We start from the raw sequence: 19,244 nt of genomic DNA, 5'->3' as shown, positions 1-19,244 counted from the left end.
GTTTGGACTGGGTTGGCCAATGACAAGACAACAGATGCTCTCCTCCACCTCTCGCTCCAAAGAGAAGAGAGATAAAGAGAGTTATGAGTTTAGAAAAAAACTAAACTACTTTACTGAAACATTAATAATAAAATTAAAAATGAAATAATGAAATATATACAAATATACACAAAACCACCTCAAGCTCCCAGGGAGATGTCACTGGCAGGCACTGGGGATGTTCCAGACTAGACTCAGTGACAAAAAGGAACTGGCACACACTAACCGGGATCAAAAGGCATATGAGCCGATAGGGTCCTCCTCAGACGCGTGTTATTGAAGAAAGAGGTCCACTGGAGAAGAACCCTTGGAGAAGAGCCAACTAAGAAAAGCCAACCTGATCTGTTTCATTGCTCAGCTTTTATACTGAGCATGGCAGACGGGATGGAACACCCTATTGGTCATTCTGGGTCACCTGACCTGTCCACCGGTGCAACCCCTCCACAGGGTAGACAACCAAGTCAGCTGACCCTGGTTGCCACAGCAACAAGTGTAAGCAACAGCCTCTCTCACTGAACAGAAAATTGCCTCTGCTTCACCCCGAACCAGAACAATAATACATTATGTTCAGCAAACCTTCCGGTACAAAGTGTAGACCAAGACAATAATTACTGGACAACACCACTATCAGACATTTCTAAAAGTAATTTTCCAGTAAAAAGAATATCCTCCTATTTTTCCAAACCCAGTATTAAAAACACTACAGCATACTCTATTGTATCAAAGATAGCTATTTTAAACATCAGTGATACCTCCAAGATACACTTCCATGAGATAATGAATCATAGAATCATCACAGAATGTGTTGGGTTGGAAGGGACCTTTAAAGGTCATCTAGTCCAACCCCAATGAACTAAACATTCTGAACTATTAGTATGTCCTATCTCCTCCATCTACATACATCCATACCAAAACATCTTTCTCAACCCTCTGCCTCTTCTCTCATCTGTAGTCTTTTATCTTCCATTCATTAGTACCTAAAAAGGTCTAGTGAAATTGAGGTCTCAAAGGGAGAGTAGACAATCACATAATTTTGTCATTTATATTTTGGGGTTCTTGGGGTGGTTTTCTCTTTGCTATCTAGATCATTTTATACAATTTTGTACCTAATCAGATACAGTTTTTAAGCTTATCACACTACAGACACACAAGGGTGGAAGTATTTCGTATAAGATCAGAGTAACTGACTACAGTGGTAATAACTTGAGATAGGCCTCATCTAAAGTACTCTTTTAAAGAGAAAAGGACAGAAGAAAGATACCATTGCTAATCTCCACTTTATAAGTTAGAACTGAGCCACAGAAAGACTAATATGACTGATAATGTATTTATGGTAGTTAAGAAATAGATCATAAACTCCTACGGCAATGATTACATTAGGAAGTAGTGCAGAGCAAGAGGAGCAGATGTACAGAACAGTGCTGGCAGCACAACCTCCAAATATGTTTTCATGCTTTACTTCAGGCTATCTTATCTCCGATTCTGTGAACTGAACACTATTAGGATATAGAGAGCATTCAATTTGCTCAAGGAGTTGCTCTTCCACTTCAGCCTCACCTGAAATGAATTGATCTGCATGATCCAAGATGCCTTTGTGTTACAAATCAAAGCATAGTAAATGGGGAGGACCGGGAGATGTGCTTTAAGAAGGGGTGTATACACACCTTATCCAAACTAAAAAGCAGTGCAGAGTGGTGTACTCACTCTGCACTAGTACACTGCAATTCATACACTCGAGGAAATAAGGGTAAAAACTTTAAAAATTTAAACTACTCCAAATTATAGAGCTTCTTTCACTATGGCTTTTCAAAGGCAAAATATATGTGGCCAAGTAGAGTAGATGATGAGTTTAACAGATGTCAGCATTGCATTTTGAATGTATTTATGAGTGGCAAAATAAGAAATGTTTCTAAAGCTACCCATCTTGATGTAAGACCAGATAAAAATAAAACTAAGAGTACTGTTCTGTAATACGTACTTTTCTTGTCCCTATCAAAGAAGTTATGCATCTAATCCAATAGGGAAAGTCATAAAGATATTATGTGATTTGAGACAGTGAATTTTATAACTAAATAAATATCTGGTAGCAAAACATTAAAGTATATTGTTTAGCAGGACTGACATGCTATTTGGAATATCAACCTCTGTAATTATTTAAAAAAGTAAGGTGTCAACTATAAACAAGTTCTACAGTTTGTATTATGTCAGATGCAGAACCTTGTATCTGAAAACAACTGAATCTGCAAGCACCCTCAGGTCCAGGTTTACATCCAGCCGCCACTCACAGGTTGCAGAATTCTTTGGACATGCCCCCTGACCAGTATGTTGCCAGCATCACTTGGATAATGGGAATTTACTCTAAAACCAATTTTGCACAAATGGGATTAACAAGTGGTTAGTACGCTGGTGTTATGTATAAGCATCAAATTGCCTTATCCTGTCTCCAATTACTCTTTTTAGTGTTGATGCTCTCTGGAAAAGAAGAAACAATCTTCCTACTCTATCTGGCTTTGGTGCCTTCACAGTTCGAAGGCATAAATTTAATTCTGGATTTAGAATGTGTTTCAGAAACAACGTTGTAGGCAAAATCCTATACTTTCATAAAAAGCATAAACAAAATGGAAGACAATTTCATACGTTACCCATGGATTTTGGTTATTGATGTAGCAACCTGTTATGCTGAAAAAACTTCTGTGTTGGGCTCACAGTTCCCACTGTCTGACCCAAGGCTTTGGCATTTGACATGGACACAGAGGTTTACGTTAGCAAATACCATTTCAGCACTAGGGTCAAAATGTGCCCCTTAAAGTCTACAGTTCAAAGAGAACTAGCAAGAATGAATCTGAAAACAATTAAAGAGACAAATCTTTATTTCTGCATTCCCTACTTCATTTCTGGAAACTTGGAATTTATTGAGAGCCCTAAGGTCTTCAAAGACAAAAAGAAGAACCTAATTAGACATGAAGTAAAACAGCTAACTAGAACTACATGGAGCACAGGAGAAGATTTGCTATTTCTATTTTAAAAACTAGCGTTTCACACTCTCCAGATATTTTTGTCCTTTTAGACTAAGATTTCTTTGGTCAATAAACGTTTAGGTAAACATTTCTGTACAGAGACCAGGAAAATAGAAATCTAAACCAAATTAGAGTATTTGTCCAACATCCTTAATACTATTGTCTTACAGTCAGAAACCTCAAACTGTCCACTTGTAAAATGATTAGAACTTAAAATATTATGTGTATTCAGTTAAGAAAAAGTCAACCCATGTCTCTTGTACCTTAGGCTATTTAAGGTGAAGAGAAGATCTGATATTAGAAATTATAACTTTCCAGGTTTTCTAATCACAATGAATTATGGTAAGGATAATCACAGCTCATAACGAGGATACTGTGGGTACCTGCTTTGATCAGACTGCCAGATCCTACACACGTCTTGACAAAGGTTCCCTTAAAGAAGTTGGAGTAATCAATTAGGGGAACACTTTCAACCCATGATTTACAGTATTTACAAATCTCATGCTAACACACACAAAAGCAGTTCAAATAAAAACAACTGGCTACGTCAGACACACAGAAGCTATCCCAAGCTGATCTCATATAAAATAGGTCATATGCTTTGTAAGTAGAGAAAAGGCAGACAGAATTTGCATCTCTTTGTTTACAATAACATATTTTGGGTTTCTGATTCTATGCCCTGTAGGATTATGGTTTTGATTTTGCTATTAATCAATGCAGCCAACGTATCCCCCTGTCAAACACTTCAGATATTGTGAAATATAAAAGGCAGTTTAGGATTAATGTCTCTCAACTATATTCCAATTCTGCCTCTTTTGGCTTTAAAATCAATCGTATTTGTCAACCACAGGGTGCAAGCATTGCACTTGATAAATTAAACTCCAAGTTGATTGAAGATGCAGTTGCTGGTCAGTGGAAAATTACATAACTTATTTCCAGAATGTGTTATTCAAGATAACACTTCGTATTCACACTGCTGAATTTTTATGCAGCTTATTGAATTCCAGTGGACATTCACTCATAGAATACAATCTGCAAAAATATGTGGCTTCTTGATACTCCTAAAACTGTTCCAGTTGCACATCAGTCCATCTGTCAGGATATTATTAGTTTAACAATATGAATGGACTATTCAGTGCCATGTTCAATTTTCTTTTTCAAAAGGAAATACAGAACTATATCCAGTCTCAAGATTTCAAAGAGAAGCAGCCTCCTAAAAATGCCCCCAAACTGTATTTTATCCTAGCAGTATAGTTGTAGCAAGAGTCCGAAACTTGACTCAGTTTTCCTGAGGGGACAACAAGAACAATGAAATTTTTCTACAGACATACAATGCAAATTATGTAAAATTCCAACCCAGGAGCCACACTAAAAAATATTGACTGGCACTGTGCCCACCAGGGACCACATGTCAACCGGAGCAGGATGCATTCCAGCTATTCAGCTTCCTGCGATGAGCAACCACGTGCCAGGAATTTGGAGTAAGGGCAAAATTGAGCAACCATGTGCCAAGAATTTAGAATAAGGGCAAAATCATGCTCCGTGCCTTTCTTTTTTCGCATCAGCAGTAATTACAACCAATAGCCTTAATGCAAAAGAGAAGACAAAAGGTCTTGTGACTGCACCTCTTTTTATACTATTCAACCTTAATGGGTAATCTTGACTAAATATATCACATACGTCATGAGCCGAGATCAGTATTAGATGCATTTTGTTTCAAAGACAAAGCAAAAAGCATTTCTTTTGTATTGCAAACTACATTTTGAAATGCAAAGTACCAGAAACTTGAAAAATATATTTTATCATGGAAATGTCAAGAACACATTAGCTACTGCCAAACCTCCAGCAATCTGCCAATAAAATCTCTAACCTTCATACATGATTGCAGTCAGTATTTCAAAACTAGCCACACAACAGTAAATTCCTCTTGTTCTAAATTTGACCAGAAACCCTGCGTCATAGTCCTGATGAGTCACCTAGAAAGACCTAGAAGAAAGTTAAACAACTTTCCTACCCAGCTGTTTTGAAAGCATGTGTTTACAATGAACCCAGCCCAGTTTCAAAGGCCTATACTACAAGCTAGCAATCATCTCTCTCTCAGCAAACACCAAGAAAAACATTGTGCCAACAATGCAGGACTTACTGAATTAAAATTAGGTGCATACTCAAAAAGGTGCTAATACACTTTTTTTCAGGACGCTTTGCTAAGTGTAATAATTTAAATACAGTTGACATTGAATGAGAAGAGAACATGTCTGGGGAGGAAACACACAATCAAATTTACATCATAAATTATGAAAAGTTCTAATTACAGTTGAATGACTTTTCATTTTGTATTCAGCTGACTGGTTCATAAGAAACCAGTAATGAAAGATTCATCACCTTGTATTTAGGAGCTTAAGCAAATTAATGTGTAGTGGCTACATAGTCCTAGTAGTCAGATACGTACACGCTACATAAAGATGTGCTACAGCGGATACTATTCTTCTCATCTTTGATGGCACGTGACAATTCAGAGTCAAGCACTGTGAAATTTTTTAAAAACAAGCTTTTAACAATTACTTTGAGCACTAAGATTTGGTTGTTCAAGGATTTTTCAGGCAAAATGAAGAACATAGAGATCAGGAATCATATGTAACAGCTATATATAAATAAAGTACATGAAAGTATGATAGGCCTCAGTTTTGCACATTAAGCTGAATCCTACAAACACACATAAAAAGATTACTTTGTGTACAATATGAGTAGCTCCTGTAGTTTAGGAGGAAAATAAGAAAAAACATTACTTACACATTTGTCATCTGATCCACTGGCTATAAACCGTCCACAAGGAGATACTGCAATTCCACATGGATAGCAGTGGCTACTGTGCCCTTCAAAACGACGTTCACACCTTCAGGGAAATTTCAGTCTTATTAACAACAACTGAAAACTAGATCTTTTACTGCCATTTTCATTAAATCCTGCTGAAGTCTCATCCTTTTTTCTTAGTCTACAAATTTACTAAGGCAAATCCGCAAATTAAATTTTAAGTATCTCTGCAGTAGGATTTTGACAAAACCGAAAGACATTAAAGAATATTAACAACTAAAAATAAATTGAACACACAAAACTACACCAGGACAATGCCCAAAACCATGCTTTCGCCTTGTTCAGTTTACAAAGATAGAAACATCATTAGTATTTAGAAATGAGGAGCTGTGATGCCTACCATAAAGCTACCCCTAGTCAACCATCTCAGCAGGGAAAACAAACTCCCTTGCATTAAAGGAAGGGCGTTGTGAAAGCCAGTCTGCTTTGTGAAGCTTTAGAAATCTCCCTCAAGCAATTTATATCAAATGAAGATCCGGTATGTGGAATCGTAACATAAATAATTATTGCTTGCTTTTCTTATACCCAAATCTGGATATTTTTTCTGTCTTGCTCTATTTACATTCCTACTCGATGCACTAATTTATTGTATCTTGCAAATTCAAGAAACGCAATATCCAAATGACATTCCAAACTGATTAATCTAGCTCTGTAGATAACTTCTTACCTATCTGTGTTAATACACTCTAAAGGAATTAATTAATTTCCTGCGTTTCATGTTAATAATGCAAGGTGCATTGTGGAGCAAGTTTTTGATAGCTGAGCACAATTGTCCCATTTAAAAATAATTTTTTTTAATGAGATGAAGATTAATATCCACCTAAAATATTCCATGGTTGTAAAGAACTGTGATAGCTTTTTAATCACGGCAAAACTAAGGAAAAAGTAGTATTTAGAATTGCTTCAATGTTAAAAGACATTTTAATACAAGTTTCAACGCCATTCAGAATTATCATTTATATGATAATTTCTCAGCTTCATTTTTGTATTCACGAGGTATCATTTCAAAACAGACAAACCAGAATAATCTGTATTCTTCTTTTGTCTTTATTATGAATGCTATCAACCTGCCCTTCTCCTTACGAAACAAATTCATATACTTAACCATAATACGGCTGTTGCACATTCTTTTTTTTTTTTTTTTTTTGTATGATAGATCCAGGAACAAATTTGGAAGAGTAACATCTCCTGCCAAAACCTGTGATATACACTCTTTCCTGGTCAGTGAAATCACAGACACTGTGTTAATTTGATTGACTGAACGCACATGTGAATCTCTAAATTTTTATACCCCGGTGTTCTGTTTTAGACATTCTTGTATGTGTAAGAATGCACTGAATACCAAGTTGATTTTGTTTACCCAGGTGAAACTGGCATAGTTAAAAACATTACTTCGTGACTGCTCCAATGGCTATCACTTAGTAAATCATAAAAAAGACACTTTTGAATGCATGAAAATACATCATTTTACAGACCCTAACACTGAACTTTCACAGACAGTATATACTTGGCTGAATTTCTATATAAGAAAACTACTGATATCAATGGACATTTTGTGTATACAGTAACCAGACCTTCCACCACAGGCTAGTTCTACCCTAAAACTGTTGTAAAAAATTCAATTTAAGAGAACACTACAGTTCAAAGAGAAGTAACTCATAAACACAGTCAATTACTGTGCCTAAGATGTGAAAACATTCTTCAACTTCAGTTTGCATATAGCTCTTGTATGAGTATTCAGAGACTTCCAATAACCAATGGCCACATTTGGGCCACTGAATAACGTACCTCTATTCAAGCTTCCTATTGACAGTAAAGGAGAACGCTAACTACTTCAGTCTCCTCTCAAATGAGTCATTCTAACATATATGAGTCCAAAGTTTAGGCAATGGGGGACAAGTCACAGAATACATTTATACTTTTAAAATACTTTACTTTTTGCAAGGTAACTTAAAAGAAAACATAAAGGGTAGCACATGCTTCCCATACCATAACATTCATAGAATCATATGACTGAGGTTGGAAGGCACCTCTGGAGGTCATCTTATCCAACTTCTCTGCTTACCTAGAGCTGATTGCCGAGGACCATGTCAAGACAGGTTTTGAATATCTCCAAGGTGCGAAACTTCACAATCTCATTGGGCAACCTGTGCCAGTGGTCAGTTACTAGAAACTGCTTTCCAGAATTAGTTGTTCCACCAACTTCCCAGGGATTAAGGTGAGGCTGACCAGTCTGTAGTTCCCTGAGATCTCCTTCTTGCCCTTTTTGAAGATAGGAGTGATAGGAGTGACATTTCTTTTTCTTCAGTCCTCAGACGCCTCTCCTCATCACCATGACCATTTGAAGATAATTATGAGTGGTCTCACAATGACGTCTGCCATCAATGAGCTGAAGGCAGGCTTTAATGAAGACAGAGCTAGGCTCTTTTCAGTGGTGTCCAGTGAAAGGACAAGAGGCACTGGGCAAAAACTGAAATACAGAAAGGAGGCTCTGTCTGATCAAGAAACACTTTTTTACTGTGAGGTTGACTAAGCACTGGCACAGGCTGCCCAGAGAAGTTGTAGAATCTCCCTCCTTAAAGATATTCAAAAGACATCTGGACGTAGGCATGGACTGTAGGTGACCCTGCTTGAGCACTCCAAAGGTGCCTTCCAACCACGATCACTATGTGATTCTGAGATTAAGCATCAAAGGCATTATTGTAACTTTGGGCAAGCCTTTTCTTCAAATATCTTATGCAGACAGAAATAAAAATGAAGCATGATGTGCTTCATCTGTCTGCTGTTCCTCTTCATAGTCAGATGTGGCATTGCAAGATTTTGCCCTCAGTTAGGCTCCTACCAAACATTTTTTGTAGTGTAGAGTAGATCTCTCCTACAGCTCAGCCTCAATCATGTTTTTTCTTGTCTCTGTCAGAGTCCCAATTGCATTGTTTGTGAATTTCAGAGTTCCCCGAACAATACAGTCCTCCTCAGTGCCTTTTCCCATTGTCACATATGGACAATGTTCATAAAAACGTTTGAAGAAAAAGTTTCTTTATAATCTTATACTTGTAAGATACAACGGCATCCCATGAGAAAAATAAACAAAATTGATATATCCTCTGTCCCTCCTAAATATGCCTTCAGGATCACCATTCTTCCTTAAGTAGAGCACTGGCTATCAGGATTAGTTCTCAGTGCTTAAGACCTTGTTCTCAGGGCCTGTAAAAGTTAACTTCCTCAATGAGGTGTTTCTTCTTCACAGAAAAGTCTCCTAATAAATCACTGCAAACAACTTCCTTTCAAAAGACTTTGACTCCTCTGCATCTGTGAGCAATAACTCAATTACTCCACCTATAAATGGGTGCATAAGAACTAACAGGGTTCCAAGGCTATCACTGATCTTTTCTCTGCTATCCCACAGCAATATAAAGCAATGTCTGAGTCATAGGACAGTGCCACTTTCCCTTGTGCTAATACGGCCACAGTAATAGCTAACATCCTGGATTCTGTTTTCTTATTTGTTTTCCTCTTCATCTTTTCCATTATAATCAGGATGTATGCTCTATTACAAGTACAGCTACTTCTCCACCCCATCAAAATCCTACTCTAAAAAGACATTTTAAAAAACTGATTCTAGTTAAACTTTCCACAGAATCCAGTAGAAACTTTGTTATGTGATCTATTAACTCCAGATATCTCCTGGTATCACAGCAATAGAAAAAAGTGGATAAAAAATCCTAGAATAAATAAATAGGTACTATGTGCATAATTTATCTTATTTTAGGAGTTCTCTTATTTCAGGCTTTTTTTTTCCTCCTGGTTTGTTTTTGTAGGGGTTTTTTTTGTTTTTTTTTTTTTTAAGTAGCAACAGGTGGTGATCAAACTTATTTTGGATATTGCAAGCTTTACGTGGCCAACTGGCATGCTGTCCAGCCTCCTAAGAATTCTTTTCTGGTCAGAGCTTTTCAGGGGTTACCATGACAAACATCTGGTAATTGCATGGGACAGCAAACAGCCAAGTTTTCCCTATGTTCTCCATTGTACAGCTTTTAGTCTACACTCCAAAATATGTATCTTTTTATGTCGCAAACAACTTGCAGAGTATTAGGAAAAAAAAATGCAACAGGTTTTCTGTCTTTGTAAAGAAAGATACCAGAGTGGTGCATGTCTTTATAAATCAGAGAATACTCTCACAAATAAGTATTTTATTGTACTTACTGCATTTTAAAAAAATGTTGACTGCAAACCAAAGTTTGATTTTTTTTAACCACTTTTCCTTGTGTTCTGTTACTTTGTCCCAGTGCTCTGGTATTTGTTCAGAGACCCTTCAGTATCAGCAGATCCATTGAGGATCTACAAAATTCAAGTATAACTTGACTATAGTAGTAGCTACCTTAGATATTCTGTACACATGGGCTTCATTTTAAACACACACCAAACCCTTCACATAGAAGCTCAGCATGTTTTCACCAACAGCGTCCAGCAGGGACCACATGTTCCCCATCCTGTATACTTTCACGCATCCCCAGTCACAAACTTGGAGGAACTCCAACCACTGCTTTATCCCCTCTTGCCTCACAATCCAGATAACAAGACTCAAACCTCCAGGGACAAAAAGATGGCAAATCATAGGATCCTCACATTCAGAAGAGACCAAGAAGTAATGAAATTGTGAGTATGTGTACCTTTGTATCTTGCTCAGGATGATGTAAGTAGTTAGTTCACAGTGGAGATGCAAACTGAAAAGTATCTGGAAATTGAAGGGCCATTCTGACCCTAAGGCTCTCAGAGTGTAATTGTTAGAAAATGTATGAGATGAGTTCCATGTGGCTGCAGGAATTTTACTAAAATATGTTGCCAGGGGAGCTTATGATCTAGTTTCACAGGATCATACTACTAGTTGGAGATACTACCTTAATGTCTAAAACTATCTTTATACAATTGGCAAATCTTTTCAGAGGCTGAAAGAAGGTGAAACTGATTTTTCCCTGGGATCATGCATCAAAGCATTATCATGCATCTGAGTATTCTGCAGAAGAAATTCAGTGTGTCCAAGTAGTCCAATATTCTTCAAATATCTTCACTGTGGTCCAATAAGCACCCACTGACTTTTTTCCAGAGAGAGATGAGGAATGGCTATTTCAGCAGCAAACAGCATTAGAGCAGCTGAACTTCTATTCTTCAACTGTTCAGACTGTGAGTCAGAGGCAGGCTGTTCCTGCCACCAGAGGTGTTAGTGTGGTGGTGGTTGGGAGCTCCCCCCAACACTTTGCCCTGCAATCTCATTACCTGCAACAGTAATCTAGCAGCTGTCACATCTACCTCCCCATACCTACCACAGTAGCAACCCAGACCTCTAAATTGGGCAGTAATAACTTTTCCCTGCTCTCCTCACCTCTGGGTAGATGATGAGCACATCTGACAGCATAGAACAACTGTCCCATTCCTTCCTTTTAAATTAATTCCCAATGTCAGCTGTTATTGTGCATCCTGCTCTCTTATTCAACATTACATCAGTTCTCCCAGCAAGTTGCACATCTCTATATTTCTGTGGCAAGTAGAGAAAAGCAAATACTAATTTCATAGAATCACAGTCACATCATGGTTGAGGTTGGAAGGCAGCTCTGGAGGTCATCTTATCCAACCTCCCTGCTCGCATAGAGCCAGTGTGGCTTCCCCAGTGCTAAACAGAGGGGAAGCATCACCTCCCTCAACCCGCTGGCAACACTCCTCCTGATGCAGCCCAGGACATCATTAGTCTTCTTTCCTACAAGGCCACATTTCTGGCTCAAGTTCAACTTGGTGTCTGCCAGGACCCCCAGATCTTTTCCACAAAGCTGCTTTCCAGCTAATCATCCCCCACTCCCAGCATATATTGGTGCCTGGGGGGTTGCACTTGGTGCCAAGGGCGCTTCGCACTTCCTCGTGTTGAACTTTATGAGGCTTCTGTCAGCCCATTTCTCCAGACTGTTGAGGTCCTTTTGTATGGCAACACAACCCTCAGTTTTGTCTCACCAGTAAACTTGCTACACTTTGCTCCATCATCCAGATAGTTAATGAAGATGCTGAACTGGATTAGAACCAGTACTGATCCCTGGGGTACACTGCTAGTTACTGGCCTCCAACTAGACTTCACGCTACTGATCACCACCCTCTGAGGCTCCCATTCAGACAGTTTTCAATCCACCTCACTGCCTGCTCATCCAGCCCATACTTGAACCTGTAAATAGTTTCCAGGATTAACTGCTCCATCACGTTCCCAGGGATTGAAGTGAGGCTGACCAGCCTGTAGTTCCGTAGTCCTCCTTTTTGCCCTCTCTGAAGGGCCTCGCTCCTCAGAAATTTTTAGAAACTATGTCTTCTTGGTCAGCTAAAGATAGGAACAATTACTGAATAGATATTGTATGACAACATATAAAAATCACCCAACCTGCACCTACCAAGACAATTTGTATCTTGCTTCATCTCATATTCCGCCAACCACTAAGTGTCTCAGATTGAGAAGTCTGCTGTTGATGCAGATATTCTTCCTTCAAAGGGAAGGCAATGGCCGATAGGAGCAGACAGAGAATATTTTTTCATGTCTTCGAAGATGAAAATGCCTATAAAAAGCAGCCTAGGGAGCACTAGCAACCAGGAGCACCATGAACAGAGTAGGCAAACCGAGCATGGCGCATAAGCCAGGGCCTGGCACGGCAGTTTTGCAGAAAGGTGCCTCTTCGAAGGAGGGCCATTCCCCTGTCTGAGTGGGAGACTTGACCAGCAAACAGGCACCATTCTGTGACCATCTGCACAGGTCAAGGGCACTCATCCTACCTGACCCTCAAGGCAGAATGGTGGGCACTCGTCTGAGAGCAAAGGCTGCAGCCCTGGCTTGGGGGTCTGCACCATCTACCCCAGTGGTGGACGATGACTCCACCAAATGGAGCTGCTGAAGTGAGAAGCTGCAGTGCAGACCTCAGATTGCAGGAGGAGCCTAGATCTTTCTCCTGGGGCAGAGATAGGTAGCACACCTGCCTGCAAAAGGTGTGCCCAGGTGGAGGACCTCCTGCCACAGGTGGCTGAGCTGCAGGAGGCAGTGAGGAGGCTGCATCGCATCAGAAAGGCCATGAAGGAGTTAGATAGCTTGTTCCAAGCACAGTCTGCAGTGGATCTACAGCCAAACAACCAGAAACTCCCCCATCGGCACACACAGAAGGGAAGGGGGCCAGTAACGCAGAACAGAAGCTTGCAATAGCAAGGACCAGCAGGAGGAAGAGACTTACTCTGAAGCCTGAGGTGCCCTTGCAGAACTGCTTCACCAGTCACACCAGGAGAGACACTGGAACTGAATAAGGCAGACCAGTCGGCTCTCCATATAACAACCAGCACAACTAAGAAAATGCAGCAGGTGATAGTAGTAGGTGACTCTCTTCTGAAGGGTACGGAGGCATCCATTTGCTGACCTGACCCACTTTCTAGAGCCCCCTGCTGCTTACTAGGGGCTCGTATCAGGGATGTCATCAGGAGACTACCAAGCCTTGTACAGTCCACTGACTATTATTATTAAGTGTCCAGAGGAGGGCCACAAAGATGATCAGAGGGCTGGAGCTCCTATGAAGATGGCCTGGGAGAGCTGGGGCTATTCAGCCTGGAAAGGAGAATAGCGTCTGGGAAGACCTTATTGCAACCTTTCAGTACCTACAGGGGCCTACGGAAAGATGAAGAGGGTCTCTATCATGGAGAACAGTGATAGGATGAAGGGTAATGAGGGGCTTTAAACTGAAAGAAGGTAGATTTAGATTAGATATTAGGAAGAAATTCTTTACTGTGAGGGTGGTGAGGCACTGGAACAGTTTGCCCAGAAAAGGTGTGGATGTCCGATCCCTGTAAGCGTTCAAGGCCAGACTGGATGGGGCTTTGAGTAACCTGGTCTAGTGGGAGGTGTCCCTGCCCATGACAGGGGTTTGGAACTAGGTGGTCTTTAAGGTCCCTTCCAACCCAAACAGTTCTATGATTCTATGAAAAGATCTGAGTGTATGGGATCTGGGATAACCTCTGCAAAATCAGTAAATCTTTATTCAATTATTCACATAGCTTGAATTATGAGCATATTCATATGCTGATTGTGCTCACAATCTAGCAAATTCATCAGTGCATGGCTTCCCTGCACAGAGGGGAATAACCTTGGATTATCTTAATCTGTTTATATAATACATTACAGAGCTGTGTAAGTACTACCTATGTTACTATCCCTTTCAGAAGTGAAAGGAATTACTTTAAAGTTAGGAGTATTGCTTAGAATGTTAATCAGCTTTTGAGTTCCAATTAACTACAAGGATTACATGCTTGATAATTACCAGGACCAACTTATCACTTTTTTTTTTGAGCAGAAAAAAACCCAAAACATCACAAGGCATTCCTTAGTGTACATTTTGCAGGCCTATGCACATTACATGAGAAATAAATATAATGGTGGATATGCAAAAGCAGGGCTGCTATAAAAGGGAAAGTGAGTGAGAAGCCAATGGTGATCATGGTGCAGTGTTCTCATCAACCATGACACCATCCTACCATATCTGAATAGGGTGGTCAGAGTAGCGTGCTGGTAACAAGGCCCATTGACAGTCCCAGAAAAAGTGAGGTCATTAACCAGGTCCAGCATCCGTCCTGGGAGTCCAGTCAGGAGCAGCAAGAGATGGACCCAGATTCAGGGCTGTAGGCAAGACTGCAACATTGGTCTGCCAGAAACAGAACTCAAGGCAAACTACCTAGAAGGTCAGTCAGGGTCCATAAAAAAACAAGGCTGGAGCAGGACTTGAGACAGGTACACCAACAACATAGTTCAGGCAAAGACTAAATGTCCAGGACGGAGTCTAAATGGAGTACCTGAAGCATTTAACAAAGCAAAGAGGGCAATGCTTTGAATTGATAGTTTCCTCCTAACATAATGAATGAAAGGAACTTAATTTCTTCTGGATGCTTTAATGCATCGAATGATCTAATCTACAAGTGGGAGGTAACAAGAAATTGAAGGGATCCAGACTGGTAAAACAGAATTAAAAACTATCATGTGAAGCTTAAGTTACATATGAACATGTTAAAGCAGCTGGTATTTAGTCTAGTATGTTATTTTGGGTTGTTATGCATTTACTGTGTAAGGGAATGGAATTTTCCTTAATTCCTAAGTTTCTACACTCTTTATATGCATTGGTTTTACAGCACTAGGATGCCAAAATATATGTCTTTCACTGCCCTATATGTTCATGAACATAGTCACTAAAACCAGGCAGGACTGACAGATAAAGAGGCTTAGTGTATTGGAATTTTCTGATATATCTAGCCTGAGTGATCTATAAGACTCACCAATTTGTGTTATTCCAATCCAGACTTTCCCAAAAGATTAAAATGGTGGAGACAATAGGTACAGATCCCTATGAATCATTGCTAGATTCCTGACTTCAGAAAGAGTTGTGATGTCTCTAAATTGCATTCAACAGAGAGACAGCAGAATGAGGTAGAATGGTAAAGTTTCTTGTGTTTTACGGACAACTAGGAGTCTACAGTGTTTCATCATTAAGAACACTTAAACTCCTTCAAAAAATGTAAGCATGCATCAGCCTTTGTACCTCCTGATCATTAAATACTTGTCTGACACTTTCTTGGTCATCCTGAAGCTGGTAACTGTATTGTTCTTCTCATTCTGATCCCCATTGCACCTCAGTCTAACTCCTACGTTCACTGCTTCCACCTTGGATCCGAGAGAAAGTATTTTTACTTATTCTCCAAGTAGCCATTCTTTTAGACAAGATAGAATTAAATTGCTCTTCACAATGTATTGGAAGTTGGTCAAAGGTCAGAACCTTACCATGATGCATGTATTCACAAAGCCTCATAGTTTATTATCCAAACCTGGAAGAAGAGTAGCCAGAGTTAGTTCTTCTTCCAGAAAGATTTATTCTCCTTGGTTCTTTATTTGTAAGTCTGCTTTGTAGATTTTCTGGAGCTTTTCTTAGCTACAGTTACAAATGAGGAGAATGCAGGAGAAGTACAAAAATATTCAGAATCTTCAGATGAAACTTTACAAATCCATGCATTTCAAAGCAAATGAAGAAAGAGTCTGAGTAAATCCAAAAGTCACTAGCAGTGTCCAAGATTCCCTCATTTATTGGCAAGATGATCTGGCTGTGTGAGGTTGGCTGACAACATCAGAAAGTTAAAATGCCTTTTCTTGTGCCACCTTCAGAGGAACCCATAAGACTTTCTGGCACTCTCTGAAGCAATCTTGGAATGCCTCCAGATCATCAATAGTGAAACAGACAGACAGATTCACAGCTTTATCTAGTAAGGATGATGAAAATGCAAGTGGCAAAATACTCTCATCAACTTCGAGAACAAAAGTAAAGATAAATTAAAAGAATTTTCACTGGGAAAAATGTAGTTTGATAATACAGACTGAATGGAAAAATTCTTGTGGAACTCAGAGAAAGAAAAATAAATCAGTATATTCAAAAACCTATAAAGCTGCAGGCCAGGATAACCTCTCTGAAGATTTACTCTAAGCAAAGATCAAAAATGAACCTGAGCATTCTGCTATGATACACCAGTCAATTATAAGAAAAGGAATGCATGTCAGAATAATAATAAAAAAAAGAACCATCATCAAAGAAAATGAATAAAAGATATAACTGAGAGTCCCAGAAAAATTGTGCAGAGTTACTCTGAAAATTGTTTCCCATGATTTCAACTGCAGCTTTCAAGAGGACCATGCTGGAGGGTTTTTTTCCTAATTAATTAGAATGTCATACTTTACAGTATTATTAAATAAAGTAACAATGGATAGAACTCAACAAGGGTAACAAGCAGATTAAACAAAAAAGTTTTCACTGTAGATGTCTAGGGCAAATATTTAGAATAAAAACAACAAACCATAAAGTTGAGATCTTGCAGTTAGTGTTACTACTCACAATACTGCAAAGAGTATAAATGAGAAGGTGGACTTACCTTTGCTATATTTCAAGAACACTGGACAAAGATTTCACTAAACAAACCCTATTCTGGCAAACCCAAAGCAGAAATAAAGAGAGGTCATTCCAGAGGGACCATTTGAAACACAGTAATGGCTGATGCACCAACTTTACAAATCAACAACTTTAAGAGATTAAAGGTACTGGCCCATCATAAGATTGTTTAGGAACTAGTCTCTCCTGTAAGCACCCAACAGCGCAAGGGATGGACTGGATTTGATTGGACAAGACCTATGAACAAAAAAAAACAGCAAAAGTTTTCAGTCTGTGTAACTGTATAGTAGACCTAACACTTCAGTGGAGACTTGTTCCAAGTTCAGATAGAGTTTTCCAAACTCAGCCATTTCAAATTTATTTATGTGAAAAACACCTGGTGAACACATTAGGAAAAAGTGAACAGATTTCTTCCTTATGAGAACTCAAGAATAGATTTTAAAATACAGAAGACTCAGTCTCTGGTATGAGCAAAGAGAGAATTTAATTTTTAAAAACAGGATTTTTTTTTCCCCTAAATTCTACTAGCAAGTGAAAAATAATGATATATTTTCTTTATTTCTTCTCCACAGCAGTTACTAACATTGATCACTGTGTAATGTGTAACAAATACATATACATAGTACCTAAGAAGCGCCCTTAAAATATGTGTCAATAAGGACTTGAATTACTTTTTTGAAGTTTGGCTAATAGAACTCAGTGGCCTCTAGAATACAACTACTTTGCCAAATTAAATATAGAGCAAGAACATACATAAATTATTCCCCTCTTCCCAAGACATATTCATTTAATTGATTGCCCAGATTTTACACTTTAACTATTTTACCATTCACCTGCTCTACTTACATTAGTATTTAGAAACAAAGAGACAGATAAGTGATCTGTGAAAAGCTTTCTACTTTTTCATTACTCCTCAGCAACACAGTTTGAGCAGCTTATTAGAAAAACATAAGAAGGTAACAGATTCCAACCTAGTAGTCTCTAGTTTCATTACTTTCTGACATTGAGTGCAGGTAATGCAGCAATGGTTTTGGCAAGAACATACATGCCCCCTATAGGTTTAATGTATTCTTACCACAGAAAGATGGGAAAAAATGAAAGGATCATTAAGCATTTCCTAAATAGCAAATTCAGTACCAAAAAAGTTATATTACATCTTTCAATAAATCTATGTTTACATACACACAAAGAAAATATGAAATTATTCTTTAAAACTTACATATCCTCCCTGTCTAAACCTCTTTTATTTTAAACATAATTCTTTTATCATGCACAGAGGTTGCCACAAGTATTTCCTCTCTTGAGCAACGTTCCCTCCCTGACACTCTCTCCCTTTGTCCCACAGATTTTTCAAGTACAACACAAAGTGTTTTAGAAAAAGTGTAGCATTTTTATTTTATGATATTACTCAAATTTATAGCACTACATACATGATTTGTAATAATGTTGTTACAATTACATTTGATTTTAAAAGCTGGATCATAAATTTTACCTACGTTAGCAGTTATGACATGCTGGTTTGGAAATACCATTAGCATTCAGTTCAATATACTGTTTTATATATACAATTAGATCTACAAAGGTAGGTAAGACACGTGTGATAAATCTTGACCATTTAATGGCTTCCACATAGCTAACTACAACTGAGGAACCAGCATTTTTTTTGGTCTCTTAAAATTAGTAAATTCCAATTAGCCTTTAATTTTCATTTTTAAAGGCCTGACTGTAGATCTTATTCCACATCCAAATTTCTACTGGTATATCACAAGAAGTATGAAAATTCTGAATAAAGGTAAAGCATGGCTTTTTATTCCAAGGTACTTAATTCAGCCTTACCTCAATGTTCTTAAATCCCACAGTTTGATGCCATCACCAGCAGCTGTGGTCATGAAAAGATTGTAAGCTTCGGGTTGCTGAGCACTGAATGATGACCCCTGTAAAATATGAAATACATTTCAGATAACTATTCTCACACTGCTAAATATTTATAGAATCATAGAATATGAGTTAAAAATAGGAAGTCTTTCTAAGTCTGTTACTTCATTTAATTTAAAGATTTTTAGAATCATTCTTTGTACTAAAGCAGAAGTCCCAGCCTTCTGCGAGTAAGCTTTACTGATGCTGCTCTCTTCACTTCCCCGCATCCTTTTCCTCCCTCATGGCCATTACCTTCCCAAACCTAGTTTCTTCCAGTCCTTGTATCTGTCTCCTCTGGACCCTTGCAAGAGACTGAGGTTCAAGGAGGTGAGAAGGGAGGACATAATCAGGGAAAAGGACCTCTGGGAAAAGCAGTAATCTACATGGTCATGGACGACTGGAACAGTATGGGGCA

The 19,244-nt window shown here is 38.7% G+C and overlaps 1 protein-coding gene across 1 annotated transcript in view; it reads right to left on the bottom strand.

Annotated features, from left to right (window-relative positions):
- WDR27 (WD repeat domain 27) overlaps positions 1-19,244 on the bottom strand; it is a 123,639-nt gene that overhangs the window by 65,176 nt on the left and 39,219 nt on the right. Inside the window, exons 21-22 of the mRNA XM_063331032.1 lie at positions 18,749-18,846; positions 5,847-5,949 (exon numbers count right to left, since the gene is read on the bottom strand). Coding sequence (XP_063187102.1) covers positions 5,847-5,949; positions 18,749-18,846 — 201 coding nt within the window. The remainder of the gene's footprint in view (positions 1-5,846; positions 5,950-18,748; positions 18,847-19,244) is intronic.

This window comes from Chroicocephalus ridibundus, chromosome 3 (assembly GCF_963924245.1).
Source record: "Chroicocephalus ridibundus chromosome 3, bChrRid1.1, whole genome shotgun sequence".
NCBI classification, from domain to species: Eukaryota; Metazoa; Chordata; class Aves; order Charadriiformes; family Laridae; genus Chroicocephalus; species Chroicocephalus ridibundus.
The sequence above is the reverse complement of the archived record's forward strand: the minus strand, read 5'-3'. Positions and strand labels throughout refer to the sequence as shown.